The sequence below is a fragment of the Haplochromis burtoni genome, unplaced genomic scaffold (assembly GCF_018398535.1).
Source record: "Haplochromis burtoni strain Fernald_Lab_line unplaced genomic scaffold, NCSU_Asbu1 Contig_58, whole genome shotgun sequence".
NCBI lineage: Eukaryota > Metazoa > Chordata > Actinopteri > Cichliformes > Cichlidae > Haplochromis > Haplochromis burtoni.
Genome location: NW_024582419.1, coordinates 2,166,269 through 2,194,251, shown reverse-complemented (window position 1 = coordinate 2,194,251; position 27,983 = coordinate 2,166,269). Strand labels below are relative to the sequence as shown.

The 27,983-nt window shown below is 40.6% G+C and overlaps 1 protein-coding gene and 1 long non-coding RNA gene across 2 annotated transcripts; one reads left to right on the top strand and one right to left on the bottom strand.

The window, feature by feature from the left end:
* Positions 1 to 4: 4 nt before the first annotated feature.
* Positions 5 to 7,734, bottom strand: LOC102303112 (delta-type opioid receptor). Its single transcript, XM_005922506.3, has 3 exons — positions 6,774 to 7,734; positions 3,083 to 3,435; positions 5 to 2,552 (listed from the first exon to the last, which is right to left on the bottom strand). The coding sequence occupies exons 1-3, from the start codon at positions 7,019 to 7,021 to the stop codon at positions 2,023 to 2,025; spliced, it is 1,131 nt and encodes a 376-aa protein (XP_005922568.1). The 5' UTR covers positions 7,022 to 7,734; the 3' UTR covers positions 5 to 2,022.
* Positions 7,735 to 26,531: 18,797 nt separating this feature from the next.
* Positions 26,532 to 27,133, top strand: LOC121814547. The gene is made up of 2 exons (XR_006054421.1): positions 26,532 to 26,695; positions 27,011 to 27,133. It is a non-coding gene; the product is annotated as an uncharacterized LOC121814547 (long non-coding RNA).
* The last annotated feature ends 850 nt before the right edge of the window (positions 27,134 to 27,983 follow it).

The window sequence follows — 27,983 nt, the reverse complement described above, 5'->3', positions numbered from 1 at the left end:
TGTGTATTTGTTAAACTTGTTTTATTAAGCTCTTCACAGACAAGTTTTAATCGATCAGTACACGTCCTGCTCGAATGACGGCAGGAGAAGCCAATGTACAGCATTAAACTGTGAGCACAGAGATGAAAAAGAAATAAATAAAAACTACAACGATGCCTCGATCACAGTGTTGATTCTTAGAATAACGTCTCTTATTTTTAGAACATCTGTGCTTTATCTATTTTTGTGTCCATATACAGGTGTCAGCAAGAGATTTATCAACAAGTATTAGCTAAAGATGCTTTTTTTTTAATGAGATAGATGACTTTCATGTAGTATTTGCAGTACATTCAAAATAACAGCACAGTCCATGCAGCCTATGGCTGCTGATGTTGCCTTTACTATCATAGCAGTGATGATTAACATGCTACAAATACAGTATATTTTTATAAAGTCTGTGCAAAGATTTTCTTTTTGCAGTCTATACAAAATAAGTCTTTGTATAGAGACTGAGATACTGTACAGTTGTTAGAATATTCTGTATTTTTACTTGTTGAAAGAGCTAATCGGCTTATCAAACTGCACAACAATAACAGTATGACAGTTCAGCAGGACTACAGTATGTGTATCATGGTAAAAGCCATATACAAAGCACATATCATTATTAGTTATATACCATAAAGTTAACAACTTATCAGTCTGGACACAAAGCCAGGGTCAAAGCTGATAGAGAGCCCTCTGTCAAATTTTAAATGCACATTCAAGTCCAGGATCTTCCCTCCACATTCTCTCATTGATTAACTTGCTTTGATGCAGCTGAATGTTGCTTTTTGTTTTTTTCTTTGACTCTTACACAACTTCAAAGTCCAACACGAGTCAGTGAGTGCTCTCACACTTCGGTCAATCAGCACCATTCAGGCTCTGCACAGATGTGAAAATGTTTTTGGCACATGTCTGCTGTCAGCGATTCATGCAAATATCACCGGCATGTCAAATGCATTGAATAAAAATAGCAAACATTATAATATGATGTGCTGTTTGACCCCTATCTAGTAATCATTCCTGAAGTCATTTTTCTGCCGCCACAAACATTTTTTCCTGGACTTGTAAAGGCACATTTGGCAAATGAAAAATGATAGGAGGAAATTTTGGGAATAAACAGCATTTGAGAGACAAATGAATCAAAACTGATGAAACTTGATATGGGCCAAGTGATTTTAATCAGTCTCCTGCTCGTTTACCCTTTAAATAATCATCAGTTCTCCTGAGATATCTTCACATAATTATCTCATGACCGTGTGTGCAATATTGTGTAATGATGATTTTATGAAATGCTAATCTGCTGATTATTTTGCCAGTAAGCTCAATACCCATCTATCCATCTCCTACTTATTCAATTCAGGGTTGTAGAGGTGATGTTATGTATCTCAGCTGTCAGTACACCCTGGGAAGGTTGGCAGTCTAAATTAAACTTATGGCTAAATAAATCATCATTAAAACAGTAAGCGATCATAAATTTGTTTTAAAAATGTTTAATTAACTGTCACGTATGAAATCAAAATCCCATTTAGGATGCTGGATGGTGCGAATGTTTAATTTTTCCTAAAAAAAAAACCCTCCCTGAATAATTACTTAGTCATCAAAATAAATGGAGATTCATGCAATAATTGGTTAATCAACTAATTGTTGGACCTCCATCAACAGTAATCCATATTAATTATAAGCAGCACTTTCTTCTTTGACCTACTTAAACAGAAACAGTGTTTGGTTTACATCCACCTGCCAGGTTAAACCATAAATGCACAATCTTTGTCTCGACCTACAATCACAGGCTGCTGTGAAGGAAAGTGTCAGAAGTCAGAGGACACTAGGATGGATTGATTTGGATTTATGGACAACCACATTGATGATTATACCCTGGGTGATGATGAAAATGAAGTGAATCCAAAACCCAGTCTACATTGCTGTTGTGATGTGGGTTAAGCCCAGGTATTGTGAGTCTTCTTTTCCAGTGTGGGAGATTGAAGACAGTTCCACTGCTAGTCATGTCGGCTTCCCAGTCCCATCTGGGTTCTCCAGGGGAACAGCGGCCTCTCGCACAGTGCTGGGGGCCTTTTTGCTCCCTGACACCTTCTCCCCCTTCAGTCTGGCTGACAGACAGAAGTCTTTGAAGCAGCGTTTGAAGTTCTCATCCAGAAAGGCGTAGAGGACAGGATTGAGGCTGCTGTTGGTGTAACCCAGAGCCACGCAGAAGAAGTAGGCGGCCATGATGGCGGTGGTTTCCGGCACGGTGACGAGAGCTTTGACCAGGATGAAGATGTGAATGGGCGTCCAGCAGACCACAAACACGGCCACCACGACCACCACCAACCGCGTGATCCGGCGCAAGTTGCGATCCTTCTCCCTCGAGCCGGACAACATTCGGACGCTCTTCAGCCTCAGGACCATGAGGGAGTAGCACACGGTGATAATGAGCACAGGCACGACGAAGGCAAAGACAAACACTAAAATCTTCATCAGTGTGTCCCACTTTGCGTAGGGATCGGGGAACTGCAGCGCGCACTCTGTTATGTCTGTGGAAGAACAGTGGAGAGAAAATAAAGTCCAAAGTGGCAATTTTATTTATATGACATGTTTTATGAAACTCAATGTAATTAACACTGAAAATAAAAACAGAAAAACCTGTAGGTTTGATTATGTCTTAAGTCAGTGAAAACTTAAAAAAAGGCATTCACACACAGCTGCCAAGTGTGAACAAAAAGGTTTTGAGTCTATTTTTGAAGTGCACTTCATGATAAATGAAATTCCACTTCACAATTTTCTGCAATCAATTTAGCAAGTTGCTGTAGAATAGCTAATCTGCACTCAACAAGGGAACATTTTGCTCTAAACGCTTTTTTATTTCTTACGTCATCTATATTCAGGAAGGATGTGCTCAATTTGTAGCTAATGAAAAACTCTTCAGTGACGGATGGATTTGATATATTGAATATATTTCTGTTCTTAACATTTTATTAGTACATGCTTGGAGAGTATTTGCTATGCATAGAAAGTGGACAGACTCTTAAACCTTTTGTTAGACATCGGGGAAAGACTTCCTCACCGCTATTCGTCTGAGTACCACCCAGCACAAAAGCCGGTATCCCTGCAGCCGAGGACAAGATCCAGATGCACACGTTTATCATCTTGGCCTTGAGGGGAGTGCGGAAATCCAAGGCTTTCACGGGGTGGCACACGGCCACGTAGCGGTCCACACTCATCATGGTGAGGGTGAAGATACTGGTGAACATGTTGTAGTAGTCGATGGAGATGAAGACCTTGCATACCACCTCGCCGAAGGGCCACGTATTCAGAAGGTAGTCAGTGCTCTGGAATGGCATTGTGGTGGTGACGAGGGCGTCGGCGAGTGCCAGGTTGAAAATATAAATATTGGTGGCCGTCTTCATCTTCGTGTACCTGTTAAATATGCACAACACAAGTTGTCCTGTGAGGAGAGACTGTCTCGGCAGCCGTTATTGCTTCGCGACTCAGTGGAAGACCTTTGTTCTGGGCTCTTTGTGAATTAAACATTGTCCATTAGTCCACAGTGCTTTCTTGAATTTGTAATGCAATCTTTCAGGCTCACACTTCATTGTTATATGTAAAGTGGTGCTGAATGGAAACCATATCCAATGAGCTTTATACAATTGTGTATTTACAGATTTTTACTTGTGGTAGCACCAATGCAAAATACATGCAGAATTTTGGGGTTTGGGTAGAAATTTTAAAAAGTTGATATTTACTTGCTATAGTATGATCTGCAAGAACCTAGAAGATTCACCTAAAAGAATGAACTTCTGTTCAAGATTACAGCAAAATTATCATAAAGAGCGTCAGTGTTTCACAAGCAAACTTTGGTTAGAATAAACTGCATTCGTGTCATGTTGGAGTAATCAGAAAAATTTGTTTCCAACTGGAAAAATTAATGTGAACTCCCCTCCATTTGAGATCAACCTGAAAATAGACGTTATTTTGCACAATTTGCAGAGTTGCCGGTATTATATACCACAATATAGTGGGCTAAAGTAATTCAACTACTTATAAATGGTCTACTATTCACAAGCAGTAATCCAGAAAAAGAGACAGGTAAAACAATATTTCTTTATAATACAGCCCTCTGAAACCAGATATCATCGAGTTGCTTAAACAATGTACTTTTTAATTTAAGGAACCTATTAGCAACCAGTTACTTTAGCTAATCATGAAGACAAAAAACCCAAGAAAATAGTTGTGACCAGAAAAAAGAAGTTCAGTCTACCAGAAGTTCACTATTGAACACACTGCATGTCTTTTATTTATGGTGTGATTAACCCAAAATGTAGAAGCAGTAAATTAAATTTCAAGCTAACTATGCTGCTAGCTTCAGCTTTATATTCATAGATAAAGCTCAGTCCTCTGAGCAAAAGAGAAATTTATTTGTCATGATATCAAAGTTTTTTCAAGTTTACTTTTAGCCACTTGGGTTTAATTCAGCAGGCACTGACTTTGATATGTGGATTAATGTGTTAGCAAGCAGCTATTGTGTTTTTTATACACATATAGCAGAGAATAAGCGACGTTATATTCACTGGGAGTTGTAAATACATTCAGTGGCTTTGCTTCAGTATGTAACCTGTTCAAGTGCAGTTGTATACCAAATATCTAATCAGCCAATCATATGGCAGCAACTCAGCGGATCTAGACATTGTAGTGGATCTAGTTCAATCTGAGAATAAGACTGGAGAAAAATGTGATTTAAGTCCCATTTTTGTGTCAGATGGGGTAGTCTGAGTATTTAAGAAACTGCTGATCTACAAAGGACAACCAGTATAGGATTTACCAAAAAGGGAAACTATCCAAATCAGCAGTTCACTGATTGAAAATATCTTGTTGATACATGAAGCCAGAGCAGAATACCCTGACTTTTTCAAACTGACAGGTGAGTAACAGTAATTCAAGTATCCACTCGTTGCGACCAAAGTATGCAGAAGAGTGTCTTTGAATGGACAACATATCAAACCTTGAGGCAAATGGGCTACAGCAGCAGAAGACCACAACGGCTGCTACTTCTGTCAGATAAGAACAGGAAACTGAGGCTACATTTCACATAGACTCATCAAAAGTGAAAAATAGATTGGAAAAACCTTGCCTGGTTTGATGAGTAAGTGTTACTGCTTCTCAGAACATGAAAACCCTTATCCACCTTGCCTTGTATCAGCTGATCAGGCTGGTGATGTATAATGGTGTAGGACATAATTTCTTGTCCCCCTTTGAACTTCTCTGAGCACTGCAGCCTACCTGAGTATTGTTGCTGACCGTCCCTTTACGACCAAAATGTAGCCGTCTCCTGATGGCTCCTTCCAGCAGGATAATGCACAAAGTTCAAATCATCTCATACTGGTGTCCTGAACATGACAATGAGTTCACTGTACTCAAATGGCCATTTAGAGGCCAGGGGGTGGAATGGCAGATTCACATCATGGATGTGCAGCTGAAAAATCTGCAGTAATTGTGTGACGCTATCATGGCAAAATAGACCAAAATCTCTGAGGAGCTTATGTCAGATTGTTGAATCTGACATAAGGAATAAGAGCACACCTAGCGAAAGATGGTAAAACGGGCAGAGTTTGGCTATATAAAACATGACATGTCTGAAAATCAGACAAGCAGCCTAAACATCTATTTTGTGACCCAAATTGACTTTATTACATTTGAATAATTGCATATATTTCTTCCCAATAAATCAGCATTAAGCATCTTCTTCCTTCAGCTGTTCTCTGTGGAGAAACAGTAAAATGTACACTCTTGTCTGTAAAGTGACGTGAAAAAGCTGACTCCTGCAGACAGGCGAAGCCATCAACCTGATTTGAGGTAATTGTTGTCGAGGAATTGAAGCATTCTGGATGGCACTGCAGCAGTTCACGTTACATCAGATAAGATTTGTTGCTCACACAGACCATAAATAAAGCCCAATGAGGTGTAAGCATGTTATTGGGTTGACAAAGCACCACTGGTTTCAGACGTAATTAATTTTATGCCTGCCAGGCCAGACTTGATGAGAAATGTATAGAAACCCATTATATATCTGGGAGGTCTTGCTGGAGAGTTTCCATTCATAAAGTTGGCATGTTTCATTTTCTGGAGGAGGTAGAATTAGCTCTCTGTCACCAAGCTTTTGAACATTTAATGTCAGGTTAGAAATGACGACATTCCCTTTCTTTGCCAAAATGACGTCTTGTTTTCTTTTTTGAGACTTGGGGGTTTAAAAAAGATCGTTCTCTATCTGGATGCTGTCTCATACCATTTTAAATGCCCATTTTGTCAACTCTTTCATGAGCTTAGAGCATCACACCTTTTTTTCAGTGTCTCTGAAGCGCATCCAAAAACAAAATGCAGGCAAAAACAAGAACTGTGACTAACACCAGATGGCCTGGAGGTCACTGTGTAAGCCCAAGTCTGGGTGCTCTTATTCCCAAGCAATAACATTTGCAAAGGCAGAGAAGAAAAACATTCCTCTGGCTGGATCTTGATTTCTTAAAAAAAAAAAAAAAAAAAAAAGACACAATAGCATCTTTTCTCTTTTCTTTTCTCCATAGAAACAGAGGAGTGATTTCTGGCACACCATGCGGATTTATTATTTATACTTTATGGTAAATGGCCTGTATTTATATAGCGCTTTACTAGTCCCTAAGGACCCCAAAGCGCTTTACATATTCAGTCATCCACCCATTCACACACTTTATGATGTTATACAAAGTGGGGAGAAAAATCCTTACCTGATAATCACATACATAACGAGGCAGTTGCCCAACAAGCCGACCACAAACACCACAGAGTACACTGCGGTGATGATGGGGATGATAGGAGACATGCTCTCCTGCTCCCAGCTATCATCATCGTGGGTCACATTGCGGCTGTCAGAGTATCCGGATACCCAAGCAGTTGAATTCGCCGGACAGTCTTCCAGCAGCGAGGAGAGGCACTTGGTGTCTTCTTTGTAAATTTCAATCGGAGTGCTTTCCATTTCGACACCTGTTTGTTGTTGGGCTTGGAGGAAAAAAATCTTTTCAGGTTAAGACTTTTAAAATCGAGTTACTGATAAATTCTGCGTGTTGAATTCAGAGATGTAACATACGGCAGGCAAAAAAAAAGATATGGTGATATCGGAGCAACTGAGCTGCAAAAAAAGCATCTAGAACATCTTTACTCAGTTATAAAAATGAAAAAGTTTGCACGATCAATTAATTAATGCAAAAACATCACACCTACACAAACTTCACTTCACGCGCGCAGATCTGGCAAAACACGTCCGGTAAAATACGCGCTGTGCTGCGAATCGTTGAGGGGAAAACGCGCACTGTAATGTGAAGCTGGCAGTTTACTCACCTTAATCACTCAGAAAAAGAGAGAGGGGGGAGAAAGAGACGACGCTGTTTTTATTTTTAATATATCCTCGCAGGTATAATTCAGCCCGGCTTGTTTTGTTGCCCTGGTGAAGGTTACGGCTCATCAAAGTTTGGGGATGGTACTGCGCGCCCGGAGAGGAGCAGCGGCAGCTTTGCGGACCCTCGTGCACACGCACTGATGGAGAAGTGGCGCGCAATCAGGCTAGACCCACCACACACACACACGCCTACAACATTCACCCAAAATATGAGATGACAGAGCGATGACAATAACCTGCAGGCAAGCGCACAGCTTCCCACAATCACCATGTCACAGCCGAGTAAAAACTGTTGAGCATAATGAAGTAAGATTTGTGCATTAGAAGCACTGAAAAGGTTTAGACGAGATTAAAATTGCATCTATGTTGCAGTTTATTAAAAAATGGTCCTATAACGATGTACGGGGCTCGAGGAAATTCTCCGTAGGCAAAGAAAACACGTTTTTCCTTTTAAGTTGTGAATTCAGGCGAGAGTGCAACAAATACAGCCTCGCTGATGTTTAGGAGTGTGTGTGTGTGTGTGTGTGTGTGTGTGTGTGTGTGTGTGTGTGTGTGTGTGTGTGTGTGTGTTCAATGATGGAGGTCATAAACACTTTAACTGGACACAGCACTGCGCATTTCGGGCCATTTCTGCTTTGGTGGACAGAGGAGCTACAACCCGGGGACAGAAAAGGGGGGATGATATATGACCAAGGTCCAGCACAGCCAGCACTCAGACCACTCCAACAAACAACCAGAATGACCCATCATTTCACCCTCAGTGAAAGGAAAAGCCATTGGCACTGGATCTCATTTTGCTTCCCAGCATTTCAAATGTTCTTGATTCAAAGTCTAAATTTGATCATTTTTAGAATCCATGTTTGTTTTTGTTTTTTTTAAAGATGTTTTTTAAAAAACCCATCAGTTGTAGTGTACACTGTTGTTTTAGACCTCTCTCAGTCTGATGCCTTGTGCTTAGCTCTGTTTTTTATAAAGGATCTCCTTCACTGCGAGTGCCAAAAACAGCTCTCTTGGCTCTATGGCTCCTGACACTACAGGCTGTAGGTAGAATAACTATGATGAGAGAAGAGTGTTAAATGGCAGATTTGTGCAGCTCTCTTCTTTAATCCTTTAAAAAAAGATAAAACCTGCTCAGAGTTGCTTTATGAACTGGATACTGAATGATAATGACAGTAACTTGTATACAATAAACCGAAGTTTAAACTGAAAGAAAATTGCTTCTGTTTGTCTAAAGAAAAATCAGAGAAATCACTGAACATAAAGGGATTTCCTCCCATCTGTTGGTGTGGTTGATCATAGCCCCTTTTAACAGAGTGTTGTTATTCCAGAATAGACTATGTAGCATATTATTCATTGCTTATCAGTTAATGATGACTCATGGGTTAATAATAGGTGTTTGAACTATAAAACTGCTCGAGACTAATGCACAGCAAGCTAGATTAGAAAAACATTAACTGGATAATAGGTAGTGGATAAACAGTCAAATATGGATATAATTAAATGAATTTCATTTTAGTGGTTCACCTTCCAATGAAAACAAAAACCTGACTAACATGGGGATAATATAGTGTGCATTTGCTAAGAGAAAAATTATGGAACCACTTTCACAGTTTAGCCAGGTTTAGGCACCAAATCTACTTGCTGTAGTTAATTTGGGGAATTAACTTTGCTTTGCTTTTTAGATTAGATTCACATTTTTGCAACCTTAAGTATGTGAAAGTGTGAATTTGCATCTAAAGGGTGCTTACTAGATTGTAATATCTGCTTTCACAAATTACCTCTCGAGTCATTTTCTGGGAGAACAGAGTGTAATTTTGTCACTTTTGTCTGCTGCAGTTTGTGTTCAAGTGAAAAATTACCAGGACCGTCATTTTCAAAAGCATGATAATAAAAAAAAAATCTCTTTTCTTGTTATTCTTTTTTGCACATACTGCAGTGGGTCTATGCAATCCCAACATTAAAGAATAAAAACATAAACAGATGCTTCACTGTCATCTTTTTTACTTATTGCAAATAAGCATCTTATTGATTTATTCACTCGGGCTGAGGTTTGCACTGCTCCATTGCAACTCCTTGATTTTTCTTCTTTTTCAGCCATTCTGTTATAGATTTGCTGCTGCAACTCAGTCTAGGCCAAGACAGACCGCTGGACAGGTGGCCTCATATTTGACTGGAATACTTTGTTATACAGAGGAGTTCACGGTCAACTTAATGACTGCAGACTTCCCGGGTTCTTTGGCTGCAAAACAAGCCTAAATTATCACGTGTCCACCACCATGTTCCACAGTTGGAGTGTTTGTGCTGATATGCTGTGTTTGGTACATTATGGCCAAACATCTTCACTTTGGTCTCATCTGTCCAGACGTCTTGTAGTTTGTTCAGATGCAATTCTGCCATGCTGCCATTGTTGTTTTTAGTGAGAAGAGACTTTCTCCTGCAAACACTTTTAAATCATTATTTTTCAGTCACTTTCTAATTTTACTGTCATGAACTTTAACATTTAACATGCTAACTGAGGCCTGTAGAGTCTGAGATGTAGCTCTTGAGTTTTTCTTTGGAGCAAATTTGCTAGGATGTCCACTCGTAGGAAGATTGGTAACTTGCCAGTAAACTGCCAAAACGTCAGCTTTTATTGAGGTGCTCACGTTTGGTGATGCTCGATTAATCCATTTGTTTTCAATGAGCAACATCTGCCTGCTAATTAGCTTCCTGTAAAGTCAGCGCTGAGATGCTAGAAGCAGAGGCTCCGTGTTTGAGGCTTGTTACTGTGCTCAAGAGGATCGAGTTTTGTGGATTTGGACTTGAGCTTTTTGGTTTGTTTCTCAGGCATGAGCCATTTTTGTGGTGTGGTGTGGGGCATGCTGTCCCATTCTGAAAGACCATGACTGTGGGGAAGTGCTGCCAACATGGGGGGGATGTGCTTTGTCCACAGTGATATTTACATGGGTGGTACATGTCAAAGCAATATCCAGTTAATTTCCAGGCTCCCCAGCAAAATCTTCTTTTGTAAGCAGATTATAAGCAATATTTCACTACCTTAATAGCATCAATCGGTGCTTTTAATGTTATAGCTGATCAACAGTAAACCTCACTGACTCAAGTATTAAACAATCAGAAATGCAGAGCTAAATTTTAACATTAGAGGCTTTGTGTGATCATAATATAAAGTTTCACGATGGATCATAATGCGAATCATCCTAAGCATGTCATCTACGGCGCAGCTACGCAATGTCCCAGGCCCTCGGGAAACTGAGCTTCTGCAAGCTTCATTAATTATCGCAAATTTGAGGACTAAGATAATATAAAAGTCAAGAGTCATTAAATAATTTAAGCTGTTTTGCAGCTAATCCAAACAATAACAAATGAACTCATTTCTGCTACGTGTATCCTTTCATTACATTTCTACTTTAGTCTGAAATTTCTCCACATAGGAAAGAGGTCGAGTTAGTCATCTGCTGTTCATAGTTTCTTATCTACTCGCAATAACTTTTATTTACTTTGTAGTGCATTTTTCTCATTAGATCCCATAAAATGCACTGCTAAGAAAGTTTTTAAGTATTTTTAATCTGTTCACATGAATAGTGAGCTTTAATTGTGAGGCACTTAAAGTGATTACTCCATTTGTCATCCGTGGAGGAGATCATTTTATCATTTTGTTGACAGATGAAATCCTCTGACTCTGACTCAGGAAATGTTTATACATGGTTCACAAACGCTGGCCGAACCTATCCCGGGGGCTCAGAGAAAACATGGGCAAATATTTGAAAAGCAGAAAAAGCTACAGTACACCCCCAGTGTTTTCATACAGGAGGGCAAAATGAATTTGGGAAATTCACTTCTTGCCTGGTGCATTCTGGGGAAGGCTATAGCACTGAGAAAGGTATAGAAAATCAATGAATGAAAAAAAGAAGAAATCCAGCAAGGACAGCGAAAATGGCTTTTGTGAAGAGGAAAGAAACAGTTACATCACATTAGAGAGTCACTCTTGGGGTGAAGTGATTTGGTTTTTATAAGTTTATAACAGTGCAGGACAAACATGAGACCATACATAGAAGATTATTTAAGACTTAGATTCACGAGATTGCACTCTGTCATCCGCAACGCATATTGAACTAAGAAGATTGATCGCTGTACCTCCAGAACTTCCGTAGAGAAAAACAGAGCTTGAACAGAGCCTGTGCTGCACATTTGTGTTAGATTGCAGAAAAAAGCGTTGCATATGAGAAGTGTGTATGATAACCTAGCAAATGATGAGAAACTACTTGAAATCTGTTAAGTATATTAATCTGAATTCAAAAAATACGTGTAACTTTTTGCACTGAATAACAACAAGTGAAAGGGAAAAGTAAGAAGATCCTTAAAGTAATTAGGATTCATCCTCTCGGAGCTACGAGTGTCCACAAAAATCAATCTGTAAACATCTGACAGAAGCTATAGACCGATTGCTATTGTATCTCTCTGCAGCTACCAACCCCTCAGTGGAACTGGAATTCTTGGTGGCGATTATGTAACAGATGAGCATGTGATTGTCATTTTTAAATCTTGCACAGAGTTGCCAAAGAGCCAGACCTTTGCTTTAATCTGCTGGAGATCCCTGCTGTAATCATCTGCACACATCTGTTCTGAGCCAAGACCAGTGCAGAGAGACATGAATGCGGCTCACGTGGCTTTGTTAAACACCAGGTGCTCTTGAGCAAATCACCAGACCTTTTCTAGCATTCCTTCTCTAACTGGTCCTGACCTCTGACCCCAACTGTAGATGAGCAAGCTCAGGAGAATTCCCCTTCAGGAGTCCATACAATGCATTAATATTCCAGATCCGCCCCGGCCTTCCTGCACACCAACCTGTACTCTGCTGAGCTCAAGGAAAAAAAAAAAAGCTCACGTACGTGTGACCGAACACAACTCAACCAGTGTTCGCGAACCGCAGCGAGGGATTAAAAGGACTTAGAAAAAGATTACATTGTAAAGTCTGTGTCTGTGCTCAGAAGTAAACAGCGTCAGATGTGACTATTCGAAGAGCAAAAAATAAAAAAAATATATAGTTTTTTTCTCTGTTTGTTTGGGTCAGTGATGGAACCTAAAAAAGTAAACTTCCACTCCAAACATGATCTCAAAACAGGCTCACAGTGCAGCAAAGATTATTGCTGACTGGCTCGATCTGCTAATGACTGCGCTCAGCAGCTTGGTATTTTTAACTTTGACTCCATGGTGTGAAAACTTATTGATCTGCCTCTGACAGGAGCCGTGATTGATCTCGCCGTTTACAAGTGTACAACTCCGAAGATGACATTCACAGTTTGCTGATAATTTGCAGCTTTTGTGAAGATGTGTGGGAGGTCGGCGGAGCATCTTTCACAGCTTCGCCCGAACTTGCAGGCACGAAAGGACAGATGGATGCCGTCGCCGCGTGTTTCGTTTGCTGGCGCGGAGACGCGAGTGGGTCAGAGAGGAATACTGGATCTGATTTAAGTTCAGATTATATAAGCACAGTCGTGAGTTTAAAGCATCGATTTTCTCAGAATCTCTCAGACAGGCCAGTTAAAGTATGCAAGAATCTAATTCAAATTTCAAATGAGAAAATTGTAATTACTGTTGCTTTTAAAATGTCAGAATCTCTCAGAGGCTGTCAAAGGTTTATTGTTCTGATGTCCTTCTGAATTACTGCAACACTCCCGCTCCCACTCGTCTTTATTTTGGTTTAATCAAACCCCACCCTGCTGGTCTTTCTCCCATAATCTGAACAAAAAGAGCAGAGCTGTGGTCATTATGTGTCGTGAATCACTTTTCCTGCCTGATTTACAAACTCCACGGGCATCAAAACCCATTTTCCAACCAGCAGTAATCCGTTCTCCTTTTTGTTTTTCTTTTCATAAATCACCTCACCAGAAACGCACAGTAATAGAGGTCATCGCCGTGATGCCTGGTAATGAATCAACTCTTCGTATTTGTGTTGTAAGTGTTTACCTTTAGTGTTTTCACTCGATAACATGAAGCAGAGATGGAAAATGTGTAGGTTCAGATGTGAGAGCTGCTATTTCTGGCTCGAGGTTTTCCCTGCTGGATTCGTACAATAAATGTGGGAAACTGAACGCGTTGTTCTGTTGTGAGAATTATGAGACTTCCACCCAACACAGAAAGGCATTTTGGCATCGCTGGAAAAAACAAAAAGTGTGGCAATAATCTCCCATCCCTGAGGTCAAAGGGATAAATTGTTTCTCCAAACTGTATCAGTCTGAGCTGCTGAGTCAAAGGCTGCTTCGTCACGATGCGGACTAAATCAACCGTGTTGCTGCCAACCTTCTGTTGTTTTAGATATGTAATGGAAAGTAATAAGAAAAAAGACCTCCTTTGATTCGAATTCTTAAACAAGCAATGTGTCTGCCAAGTACTGACCATTTATAGTTAATTATCTACTTTCAGATTAAACCAGTAAATCAATTTTAAATAACACGCAGTGTTCTTCCCTTTGTTGCACACAGCTGCACATGAATACAATGCAAGGGGGTAGACAGCGTGCACACAACATTTTTGAAGTTGTGTTGATTGTCATGTCGTGAATGAATGCTTTTTTGTTGTTGTTATTTTTGCTTACCTTTGGTCTCCTCCAGCTCCTGAGAGAAAGATTTGTCCCATTCAGGTTATAAATCTTCAGAAGTTCTCCTAATATTTTCATCCAAACTTTGACCTTTCACTGGATGTAACCAAGCCCCCTTTGTGCTTAAAGTGATCTGTAACTACATTACTGTCACATCAACAAAAACAAATATTTTCTCTATATATTTAATTTGTTTTGTTTTATACAACATTGTACTTTGAGGTTTGCAGTGCAGTAAACATCAGTGCAAAGTGAAGAGTTTTGTGACTTTCCACACAAAAACACATTTTTAAATTTTAAGTACCATTCTGTTTTATTATGTTTTATCTGGCTGTTGTACGTTTCATTTCCTTCATTTTTCATAGCCTAGTAAAATTCTTTTCACCACCACATTTTCAGTGATTCTTTTCTTGCAAACATGCGGTATGTGTGATGCAGATTCTAAGATTTTAGACACATAGCCCGCTGACACCACCGAAGGAAGCTGTGCAATAAAATTCCAAGATCTCGGCCTGCATGCTCTGCATTATCCCGGCAATTTGCGTGTGTTCAGGTGTTAATGGAGAAAATCCAAAGGAAGTATTAAGGCTTGGTCTGTTTTACACTGCTGGTACTGCAGCTGAGGAAGCACGGGTTAGAATATTCAGCCAGTAAAATCAGTTTTGCTTTGCTTTGGGCAAAGACTGTGATTATGAGGGTCTCTTCTTCAGGCGATGTGACAGCATCACAGCTGTATGCACTTCTTGAGAGTCATGTTTAAATGTATACGTTTCAGAGCTCTAATGTGCAGCTATCACTGAGAGCACACCCAGCAATAAAATTCACGCAAGATTAGTTTTCTGCAGCACTGGTCTCTTGTCTTATTTTAGCAACCCCTGTTTGCCATTTTGCCTTCATATTTTTCCTATTCTTCATATCCCCCCCAGCCCTCTGATAATATTCTGTCTGCCTTAAGTAGGCGGCACTAAGACACTTCCTTTTATGTGACCAAAGAGCCTGAAGCAGAAAGCCGGAGTTAACAAAGAAAGCCAATAAGTACTGTGCTGATACCCATTATCTCTATCTGGGGTCTTAGGTTTGGTTTGGTCCTGGCAGTTAATGACAAAAAAGCCAAGCTATGTTGAACTCACTTCAAAGTAAATCCTCCTGATAGAGGCATCAAGTCAAACATGCTTCTTTGTGAAATTCATATTCTTCTTCTTTTTTTAAATTCAGAGAAACTGATTGTCCTTGTTTGGAAAAAAGTGGACCCAAGGACCAGATTCGAGCAATAGTTGGGTGAGGAAAGCGTTTGTTGACAGAGAGTGAACAGTTTTCAGGTAGTAGGTTGGAGGTGCACCACCGCTGGTTCACACACAGAAGCTCTGCCAGTAAATAATAAGTTAGAGTCCAAATAGAGAGTACTGTTTGCAGAGAGGAACTTGATTGTTTGTGACAGTTCTGCTTCAGTTGTTTAAGAGCAAAGACTTATTGCACCAATAAACCTTCCACGTTGCATCGTGCCCCGCCATAATATCATGACGCAGTCATTTCTATTTATGCCTGCCTTTAAAGCACAGGAAGCTGCTGCAGTATTCTCCTGAATGATTGGTGTCACCGCTTGAGATGTTTTCCACAAAGTCTTAAGTTTTCAAACAGTTGCAACATCTTCCTCTGTATAATCTGTGTATCTCTGAGCTGGAACATCATTAAAATGGCAGTAAAATACGAGACAGTTGTACTGTTGTGTAGCTGGTTAGAAAAAACCAGAGGTGCATGACTGGCTGAAGTGCCACAAATAAAGTTGTGCATGCCGTAACATGTGACGTCAAACTCGGATGTGCACGATGTTAGCAGCTCGGGGTAACAAATACGTTGGTAGAGGTGACAGGCAGAGTAAGTCCTTTCTTAGGTGATAAAGCAAATAAATTAGGGTGGATGATTCCACAGGAAACAGGTGAATGTGTTTTGAAGGTGGTGATGTTTCAAAGGGAGCATGGAGCAGGGAACTAGAAGAGGCAAAGAGAGACTCCATTAATACGGGCGGAAGATTGCAAGCAACAGATAACAGAAGTAGCCTAATGGTCACCACAATGGCACAAAAATATGGCAGACAACTGTTGCAACTTCCAGGCTTAATATATATTATACTCAATTGTTGTATATATTATACACATGTAGAGCAGATGCTGGAAGAACAGCGTGGTGCCAAAAAGCAACATTTGGTATTTTTGGAACAACCTGCATGTGCAAAAAAAATCCAGGTTCAATTATTATTGCAAGAAATATAAAATCATCGTTCTGTATTTCTACTGATCTGACCTGGGTAATATACTAGGAAGGAAATGATGCTGCATTGTTTGATGAAAATGAAAATGATCAACCTACAGAGAGCCAAATTCAAAGAGACCTTGAAAATCAAAGTGATCAAACGATGCAGGAGGCTAGTCCACTTTGCCTAAATTTCATTGAAGTGACTCAAAATATTACTCAGTAGTTTGTATTGCTACCATGTGCTGATATTTATGCCTGATAACGTCTTACTCTGATTGAGATGACGGGTCTCGTCCTCCCAGATATGGACCAGAGCATCAATGTGCTCCTGGATAGTCTGAGGTGCAACCTGGCAAACCAGAAAGATGATGTCCCAGCTTGTGCTCTATTGGGTTTAGCAAGCATGGGGACCAATGGTATCAATTCTTTCACCCTTCAGGAACTACCTGCATGCACAAGGAGGAACCCAGGGCCCACCTCACCAGCATAGGGTCTGTCATTGGGTCTAAGGTGTCATTGCCTAGCGTGTAGAGGCCTGTGCGTCCCTCTATGTATGTGCCTCCCCATCGCTGACTTACCACCAAACTGGTCTTGCTGAATGATGTTGCAGGCAGCACAATGTTCTCCACAGAGACTCCGTGGGCTTTCGCGTCTGCCACATGTGCTCAGGGTGAACCTGCTCTCATCTGTGAAAAGAATATTGCAGGTAATGGACCTGCCAATTCTGGTATTCTATGGCAAATGCCAGTCGGCTCCATGGTGCTGGGCATCAAGCACGGTGCCAAACAGAGGATGTTGAAACTCTAGTTGGCCACACAAATGCAGTCATTGTTGTTGGGGTTACTGATTGTTTGGTCAGAGATATTCACACCAGTGCCCTGCTGGAGGATATTTTATAGCAATAGCAGTGCTCATCCTGTTCTTTCTTGCACAAAGGAGCAGATACCAGTCCTGCTCATGGGTTAAGGACCTTCTACTGCCCTGTCCAGCTCGCCTAAAATAACAGCTTGTCTCCATGCTACTGAGACAGCAAACCTTCTGGCAATGGCACGTATTCATGTGATTACCTCTGCAACAACTGTGAGATTCAGGTATCACCTCATGATATCAGTAGTGACTCTGACCCAATCCAAATACATTATACAATACATTACATAATTTCCTTAGGGATTAATAAAGTATTCAGATTCTGATTCTGAAATACAAAACTAGTGAGAAAGCAGTCAGAAAAGATGAGAAGGGACCTCCGCCTGTAAAACCATTCCTTTGGGGGAAGGGGTAATTTTCGTTGCAACACTATAAATATGATAATGGTATCTTCAATAGTATTTGGCCCCAAAGAAACCACACACACTCCTTTTTGATTCTATTCTATCTATTTAAATTCTTTGTATTATATTCCTCTGTTCAGCACTTTGGGCAACACTTGATGTCTTTTAAATGTGCTATATAAATAAAGATGACTTGACTTGATTCATAAAGATTGCGTGGGTGATCGATGTGGCCAACACTTAGAAGAAAGAGAAAAAAAGTTGTAGGTAATACAGAAAAAAGAAAATCAATTTTTGTGTGAATGATAATGTGTAAAGTTAATTGGCCCAGCTTCATTATCAATCTCCCACACAAGCAAATATGTGATCATAACAAATAATCCCCCTGAAGCTGCTTCGTATTGCAGATGTTTGCATGATTCACTTTGAGGTGTGGAGCCAGAGGGGCTCACCGTTTTTGATCTATGACTCAGGGGAACAGCTGATCATCTTCAGAAATGCTGAATGTGCACTGTGAGTGAGCGGGACATTTACAATCAATGGCCGGGGGATTGGAAGGCACGCTGGCGGTCCTCTACATCAAGGTAAGAGAGAAAAAGATGGGGGCAAAGTTGGAAAATTTAGGTGATGATGAAGTGAAAATGTTGGACAAAGAGGCAAAAGTGATGGAAGATTTCGACAGAAGCTAAAATGATGAGATGGGTGAGGACTTTTACTCAGTAAATCCTTATGTACAGTGTAATAACTTAGTATAATCCATAATAACTTCACTTAAATGAGACAGTTGCTATTTAACCACAAAACACTGTAAATACGATCAACTCAAATGTTTTTAGATTTAAGCCTGTCGTCACAGAAAATGCATCTTTGCATTAAATGATGAAAAGCATCATGTTTGTGTAATTCAGCATAACTGCAGATCGAAAAGACTGATGCAAAGAAGTGATGATGCTGATTTCAAAAGCTTCTGCAGATTGATACACTCTCCCATCAGGCTTGTACTTGAGATCTGCTTTCCATATATAAATCTTAACATACTAGAAATGAAAATGGACATAGAAATACAAAATAAAAGCAAAATGACAAATAAACAAAACAAATCAATTAAGCAGCTCCTGAGAAACTGAACCAGCAGGTGTTTCAACTGATTAGATCCCAGAAAAATAAATGAAGTACAAAAAAAGACAAACATATTCTGAAAGAAATAGACAACTTTTTATCGAAATACAACTTTCTGCATAAATACAGTGAGCATAAATGAAAGCTAAAGTTTGTCTGATAATCTTCTCATGTATTATTTTTTTCTTTCCCAGAAACTGTGAAAACTGTTTGCTGTTATTTTAACTGCAGTCCTGTCCTCTAATCATCTGTGACTTTCAGTAGGGTTGCAGTCATAGCTGGACATCTCTTTAGGAGCCAGCTTTTTTTGTGCTGCCCACATGTTCTGTGTCACTTCATGACATCTTTGTCATTTTTGTGTAAAATTGAAAAATAATGATAAAAGCAAAAAATATATATCAAGGCAAAAGAATTCTGAAAATTGCCCTCCACCCATTTCCCCCAGCTATATAGTCCTTTTTTAGCCTCTATTGTTGAATTTCTTTTATATGTGGTAGTTTCCACCATTCTCTTAGAAATCTGCATAGCTCCTGACTATGTGGTGAAATTTGAAATTTTCCCCATTGAGCGTAATAACAGCCTTTCCTGCTTTCTTCACAGCCACTGGATAAAAGCCAAACTTTAGAAAAGTGCCTGTCCAGCAGGGCCGACTTTTCAATACTAGAGCCATTTATAATGCAGGACATTGTCTCAGTATGTGGCAGTCCCAAAGAGTAGGACACCTGGTCCCCTGAAGGCTATTCTTTCATCACCATAACAGAGTTTTGTCCAAATCCATGAAATTCAACTTTTGATGTAGCTCCTGGTTTCTAAGCAGTCTTCAGCCATGTTTAGCCTATGAACACCTGCTTTAAGGCTTATGGATATTGAGGTTTCTCACGTGTTGTCCACCACATTGGACTTGATACATCCACCCAGTACCTTGTTGGGAATTAACATGTTTTCTCTGACTGGTTAGACGTTTCTGGAGTTTTTTGGTTCTTTTTGGGTAAAATCAGAGTCACAGAAAGCGCTGCACCAAAAACCTCCCATAGTGTTTACTTTTCTAGTAGATTGGAATTAGATGCACAATTCAAAAAAGCATAAATGTAAACTGGAAATGGACAAGCACTGCAGTGAGCATGTTTCAAAGGGCACAACCTTTACTTTGAAGGTGGATGGCCTCCAGTTTTCTGGCTTGTGTTGTTATTTTCACAGTTTCACTAAAGTTTGGAGAGTCGCACCTGCCATCAGTTTCCATCAACCACAACAGGTCACATGGGGGATCTTTGCATCCATTGTTTTTCCACTTACCAACGATGATCATTATTAGAGGCAAAAGGAAAGATTTTCCAGGGTGTGCTAGTTGGCTATTGACTTCTCAGTCTTACATCATTAGCCAATGAGAGCACAGTATCACAGTCGGATCCACTTCTTATTTTTCACATCCAGTTTGAAAGCAGGAAAAGATAAAGAACAAAAGATAAGAGAAAATTAAAAAAACAAAGCAAAACAGAGGCATCGCCCCCTGCTGGCTATTAGTAAGAAATATACAAAAAGGGCACTGCCATTTTGCCTTAGCTTTTCTGAGTCAATGGAAACATTTGTTTTTACATACAGTGTATGCAACAAACATGTGAAATGAACCACTTACACGTAGGTACAGAGGTACAGAGGTGCTTCAAACTCTATATTCAACATAGAATTTTTTAAAATGCCAGTAAAATGTATATTTTCTCACATCTGCAACAGAATCAGCAGTTTTGCACGTTTCTTTCATTAATTTTGATCAAATTTAGCTCTTATTTATGATTAATTCCAAACTGTTAGTCATGAACATCCACCACAGACAGTGTCTTAGATCATTCAGATAAAGGTCTCCTGAATCCTCTCATTTATCTCTCCTATCTTTGCATCGAGATGAGCAACACTGACCTGATACCAAGATAATACGCTTCTGTATATAAAACAATCAGACTGGAGACAGATCACAAACCCACTGGAGCCTGATATTACACAAAGAAAACAGCCACGCTCTGTAGAAATTCGACTGTCTCACGGCATCAGAAGTCATCCGTCTACTGATTTGCCCTCCGGCCTTAAAACATGCTTGGCATCAGTGGGTTGTACAGAGGCTCCCTACTGTGTGTTTTATACACACACACAGAGGCAGGCACGTAGTATAGGTCCACACAACCTTGACACATACTTTTAGATATGAGGCAAATCTATTCTGCAACCAGTACACAGTGAGAGCTCTCCTAACCGCCTCTGCATGTCAGCTGTGGTACTCTGGCGCTTCTCCTCACGATCCTCCACTAACCGTCACCTAGGGAACCTCTAGCTTTGTGATGGATGCCTACGACTTAATGAGAAGTGAAAGCCGTCAATAGACACGATCGATACATGTCTCAGCATCATCACTTTACTGGCAGATTTGTACCCAATTATATATGCACACATCTTTCAGAAGACGTCATCTTGAATTCTGTGAAAAATTGCAGTTTCTGACTATTTGAGGACAATTGAGACTTTCTTTTCTCCTTCTTTTCCGTTTCAATTACTGGGCCAGTAATTTATTTTATTTTTTCCGATAACAATTAACATCCTGCAGGCGGTGTGGCTGAACGTGCACCAGGCAGCACATGCATCACAGGCAGTTTGATGTATTAAGTTGTCTGCTAACGATCAGAAACATTAAAAAAACGAGTAAATTACTACAACTGACCTTAAAATGAAATGTATATCGGAACATTTTCACATACTTGACATGTGAATATCAATAAATCAAATGTCTGACTTTTTTGGCATTTCCCTCATAAAAATTTTACAAACCACCATTTGCAAATATTTAATTTTGCGACATATATTAATAGGACATTTTCTGTTCCTCATATGACAGATTCATTATCGTTCCTGTAATAGTTGTAACTTTCTGCATATTTTTTGTTTTAACAGCTGGGTGTCACTAGCACACTCAGTGCTGGGTTTAATAGCACTATTAGCTGTATCCAGTGGTGCAGTTGGGGTTGTGACCATGTTTTAGGATAGCTTTGAATGAAATGTAGCTGCAAGCAATTGTATTTTATCCTCAACAATTCATAAATGATGATTTGTGGCATCAATATGAGACTGTGAACAACACCCACCCACAGGAGAGCAACAATTTAACATAATATTAATGTAATAAATGCTCCCTTTTTTCTTAAGTGGTAATGTCTTTTAAAAATTAATGCATGAAAAAAAGAATCACAGCTGTGCTTTTGGAGATACAGTCATGCTAACATTTGGCATCAGGTGTGCATGTGTTCTACATTTGAGCTTAGGGAATTGTGCAGGTGATTGCATATTTTGCACAGATGGCTAAAAAAAAGTGAAAGCACCCTTTGTCTCTAATCTGTGAAGATACATTTGAGAAAATATTAAATGTATTGCTTTATAATGATAGTGAATAAACTGGAAGCATGATCATGACTAGCCATTTTCCCTTCATAGACATAAATACTAGGGGTGCAACGATACACAAAATTCACGGTTCGGTTCGATACTTTGGTGTCACAGTTCGATATTTTTTCGATACAAAAAAAATGTTCATGCCTTTTTAATTTGTCATTTATTAAAATTATAAATATATATTTTAACTCAAAAGTACAGTTTTTAAATTTAATGTTGCTGAAACAAAAGTAATTAAAAAAATAAATATATCTCAGGGCTCTCAAAATTTCAAAATCCCTGGTAGCCCTTCGGGCAGGGACTCTTCAGTTTTTGGTAGCCCAAAATAAATGTAAGTAGCCCGAATAAAAAAGAGAGCAATTTTTTGATTGATGTTTTGTTTCCTTTACAATATTATACATTAAAGTATAATATTGTAAAGGAAACAAAACATTAATCAAAAAATTGTTGAAAAACAAATTACAACATTGTATAAAAATTACAATCATCAACTCAAATACTTGGTTCTAATTGAACAGAAATTTCTATGAACTTGTAAGAACTGTGTAGGACATGAATCAGTCTGTGTCAGATCCTGAATTTGAAATTTCCACTGAAGTCACGGGTAAGAGACAAGTGGAACCAAGATCGAGGCCATTTGCTTTTTGAAGTTTGCAAAGACTGCTAAATTTTGCCAGTGGTAGTTCACTCTTTGCAACATAGTACGCTGTTCTAAACAGATTTTTCAGGTTTATTTTTAGTATGTTATTTGCAATTGGTGTTTGTTCTGGGAAAGATATTGCAGACTGAGCAATAATGCATTTCTTGCATTTCTCATGGGTTCTAATGGGGGCCTTTCTTAAAATGACTGGTCCCAGTAACAAAGGCGCTTGTCGACTCAGAAATCGAGAGAAAACCAACAACACACCCGGCAGAACATTATGTTATTTACACGGGTGCACATAAGTGGTCCGCATGTGCGCATTCGCTGTCAAAATAAAAGACGCGCACCAGATAAGAAGTTGCAACGCGCGTTTGCGTCCATATAAAAAGCACTGTTTTTGTCCGCTAGAGTGGGATTTTCACGGCACATTCCGCACCACATCTCTGTGCGTTCATCATTTGTTTGAAGCCAGCTCACCTCCTGCAACCACTTTTCCGAGAATACGGCTTCTTTTGTGGTTCGGACTCCTTCTGACATTTGTTTGGAGGTGGAGGAACACCAAAGTAATTGCTTAAAGGAGCTTCTTCGACATCTTTAAGAGTTCTAAACAAATGTCTGTCCTCCTCCAGAAAATCTTATGTAGCAAACACGCGTTGCAACTTCATATCTTGTGCGCGTTTTTTTTTTATTTTGACAGCGAATGCGCACCTGCGGACCACTTATGTGCAGCCCCGGTTATTTAGCTCGTCATATTGCAGCCACAGAAATTCTTTTGTCCATGAAACCATAAAGCTGCACTTTCTTTTTGCCTTATAGTCTGATTTGTCATAACTTTTCCGTTTTGTGGTAAGCTTTTCTTTGGCTGTCACTTCTTCACCCTGACCTGTCTTATTTGGCTCAGCAGAACTAAAATATATATCCTGCTGCTTTTACACACACACACACATAAGCTCAGCGATTCTCTGCGCGATCAACCTCTCACATGTTTAAGCTTGCTGCGGGAGATTTCACTTGTCATGTTTGCATAGTAAGCTAACGATTGATAAGACGATGTCAGAGGAATTGGTGCGCAAATTATCATCACTCACAGATCAGTGCTGTCGCTCTCTATACACAGTTCGCACGATTGCAAAGTGAAAGCAAAAAACAAGCGCAAATTCAAACGCGATTTCAATATGTCACATATTGACAGTGGCTCACCGATGCCAATGACATAATTACCCAGCTACATTTCCGAAAGAATGCAAAAGCATTGACATATATTTTTCCTTCCTACAATAGCCCGACGGGCAGGGCAGAGATAGATTTTGGTAGCCCGACTGGAAAAATCGCTAGCCCCGGGACGTCGGGCTAGCGATTTTGCGAGCCCTGTATCTGATTGAGGAATCACTCATCTTTGGAAAAGAGAGTTTATTACAGAGAAATGGCTCTTTCCAAAATAAAAGCTATACTATACGCTTCTTCTGGGCTATATTCTCAGCAGCATATTGTAGCGGGTCAGGGCTGTTCGGGGTTCTGTTTGTACAGTTATGTTTTGTTTATGTTGCCATAGTGACGGGTGACGCCCTCTCGCTGCGACGGTGTGTCCTTCCGGGGTAAGAGGGCGCCCTGTGTGTTGTTGTTGTTGCTGTGCGGTTGCCGCGCTGAGCAGTTAGCTAGCGGCAGTCAGAAGGAAAAGTTGATAAAATAAATTACAAATGTTGTATTGTTCGATACATATGCGTACCGAACCGAAAGCACTGTATTGAACGGTTCAATATCGATACGAATATCGTTGCACCCGTAATAAATACATGCAGAGGGGGAAAAAAAAAGAAAAGTTTTCCACGAAGGATATCACTAATTACAGCTGGCTCCTGTGCTGTGATCTGTAAAATTGATTTCTGCTACTAATTTGCAAAGCTATTAATGATTTAGCAGTTACCTGCTGCTCTTTTTATACACCAGCAAGGTAACTCATCTTGTATCGGAGGATTAAATACACAAGGAAGAAGCAAGGAAACATTTGTTTTAATATGTTTAATATGTACCTTCAGTTTTATATTTTATGCGGTTTTCTTCTCAGTTGTTTTGTCATTTTTATTTTTTAATAATGTTTATTTAAATCTAGAGAAAGTATATGAGAAGGTGACAGAAAAAAAAAAGAGTGTGGTAGTGCACGAGGAAGGTAGGAAAGGAAGAGAAAGGCATGAGGATGGTGCAGAACATGAGGACAGTGAGACATTGCTGCAGCTGGAGTGAATGAGAGGTTTGAGGGCTGTGAGCTCCTTGTTTGCAGTGGTGATGGACAGCTTGACAGATGAGTTCAGGCAGGAGTCTCGGTGGACCATGATGTTTGGATATGACATTGCGATCTGTAGCAAGAACAGGAAGCAGGTGGAAGAGAGTCTGGACTGGTGGAGGTATATGTCGGAGAGAAGAGGAATGAACGTGAGTACGGGAGGGGGGAGATGTAGAGAAGCTGTTGATCTCATGGTACCTGGATGCTGGACCCAGGGCTTTGAGTTTTGGGAGTTCATGATTCCTTTTTTTCCTGACAGTGCTTCTTGTTTGAGTTTTTGCTTCTTTTTAAGTCACCAGTGTTTTTTTAGATTCTTTGTTTTTCATTTATTGTACCTCTCCAGTGACCCTTGCATGTACTGTATTTAGCCTGTCATTTGAGTCATGCATTCTCTGTGTTAGTTACTTAGTTTTAGTTACAGATGACTCTGAGGCTTTTACTTGTGTTTCCGTTCTGTTATGGCACATCTCTGTTTGTCTTTTTGTCTTTCAGTGTTGTGTTCCTGTTGTTTTCCTGATGGGGCAGGGATAGCTCTGTAAGTAAAGTCATTACCCCATGATTGGAAGGTCGGGTGTTCAAATCCACTGGACGGCTACCCTGAGAGCCCCCTGAGGTAGCGTCCCTACACACTGGGTGCTGGATTGGTTGCTGCTCACTGCTTCAAGGTTCTGTATTTGTCACATGCATAGTTATACAAGTATAACACACAGTGAAATGTAGCCTGACACGCTCCTCGACATGTGCAAAAATTGGGGGGGGTAGAGGAAGAACATTATATATATATAGTATATACATGGGTGAATGTGCAGTAGTAGCAGCAAGCAGGTGAATTCTGTACATTAATATGAATAGACATCTGACTATTTTACAGGATAGACAATATAAACATATTTAAAATTAAAGGAATTGAAATGTACATTGTGCCTTGGTTTAGTGTCTGGAAGAGTCCTGTCTCAGTCAATTATAGATGATGTGAGAGGGCGGGTGTGTGTGTTTAGGGCACGGATGGCTTGGGGATAGAAGCTCCTCTTGAGTCTCTCTGTCCTTGCCCGGAAGATGCGGAACCTTCTACCAGATTGCAGAAGTTGGAACAGTTTGTTGCCAGGATGGGACGGGTCCTTCAGTATCTGCGCTGCTCTAGTCCGGCATCTCCTGGTGTAGGTGTCCTGAAGCGGGGGGAGAGCAATCCTGCAGCAGCGTTCTGCTGTACGGATCACTCTCTGGAGAGCTTTTTGGTCCTTCACACAGCTGTTCCCAACCACGATGTCATGTTCTGTGTGAGGATGCTCTCCACAGCGCCTGTATAGAAAATCCTGAGGATCTTTGGAGAGACCCTGAACTTCCTCAGTTGTCGTAGGTGATACAGGCGCTGCCTAGCCTTTTTGGTCTGGACCTGAATGTGGGCAGCCCATGTCAGGTCTGAGGAGATGTGGACACCAAGATACTTGAAGGACTGCACCCTCTCCACTGGAGCTCCATTGATGATAATGGGCTTGTGCTGCCCCTTTAAGGCAGGCATGATCATTTGGGTGTGTGTTTTTTGTACCAGCAGACTTGCCGTAGTACCTCACCAGTGAAAAACAGTCCTTTAGACAAACTGTCGTCTGTTCCACTTTTTGTTCACTTTTTCTTGCTGAGCCTGAGAGAGCACATGCCTGTAAGTAGTTGCTATCTGTTTTGTAAGCTTTCCCGCGATAGTTTTGTGTAGCAGTTTAGAGGTTTGTGTGGAAAACTTTCTTTTGTGAGGAAAAACGGCCGCGATGCTAACACGTTAGCCCGTCTATGGGATTTCCCATGTAATGTTAGCATTAAGCTAATCGCTAAATGCGTGAGCCTGATAACCAGTGAAAGGGTTTGGATAAGTTTGTGTTTATGTGTTATATACATTGTAGTGCATGGCTTAATGTTTGATGTTGTAAAGAAAATGCAATTACAGCAGAAATGTAATATTTTATTTTTGTTTCTGTACCAGTTTTACAGTGCTTCAACAGTAAACATCTAAAACGTATCCGCTGACTCCTGGATGTTTATTGTGGACCTGTTAGCTATCTGCCAAGCTAGAAACCAGCTTTACACCCTAGTGAGGGCAGAATAGGGCTTGTAGTCTCTGTGCTGACTCCTTCTGAAGTCCACCACCAGCTCCTTGGTCTTGCGACGTTCAGCTGGAGGTGGTTGTCCTGGCACCACGATGCCAGATTCTTCACTTCATCCATGTAGGCCGCCTCATCGTTGTTGGAGATGGCACCCAACACCACTGTGTCGTCAGCAAACTTCACAATGGTGTTGGAGCCATGGGTGGCCACACAGTCTGAAGTGTAGAGGGAGTAGAGCAGTGGCGAGAGGACACATCCCTGAGGTGCTCCTGTGTTGATGGTGATGCTGTTGGAGAAGCACCTGCCCACCCTCACCACCTGAGTTCTGCCAGTGAGGAAGTCCAACACCCATGCACACAGACGGCTGTTAAGTCCCAGATCCCTGAGCTTTGTGAACAGTCTGCAGGGCACTATTGTGTTAAACGCTGAACTGTAATCAACAAACAGCATTCGCACATAGTTACCCTGTTTTTTGTCCACGTGGCTGACGATGGCATCCTCTGTGGATCTGTTGGATCTGTAGGCGAACTGCAGCGGATCTGTGGTGTCTGGGATGGAGGAGGAGATGATGTTCTTCAGCAGCCTCTCAAACACCTTCATTACTACCGAGGTCAGTGCAACTGGCCGGTAATCGTTCAGGGATGAGGGTTTGCTGTTCTTGGGCACAGGGATGATGGTGGATCTTTTGAAGCATGTGGGGACCACAGACTTCGCCAGGGACTCGTTGAAGATGTAAGTGAACACACCTGCTAGCTGGTCAGCACAGCAGACGGCCGGTGATGCCGTCTGGCCCCGCCGCTTTCCTTGTGTTCACTCTCCTCAGTGCCGCTCGGACGTCATGCTCCACGATGC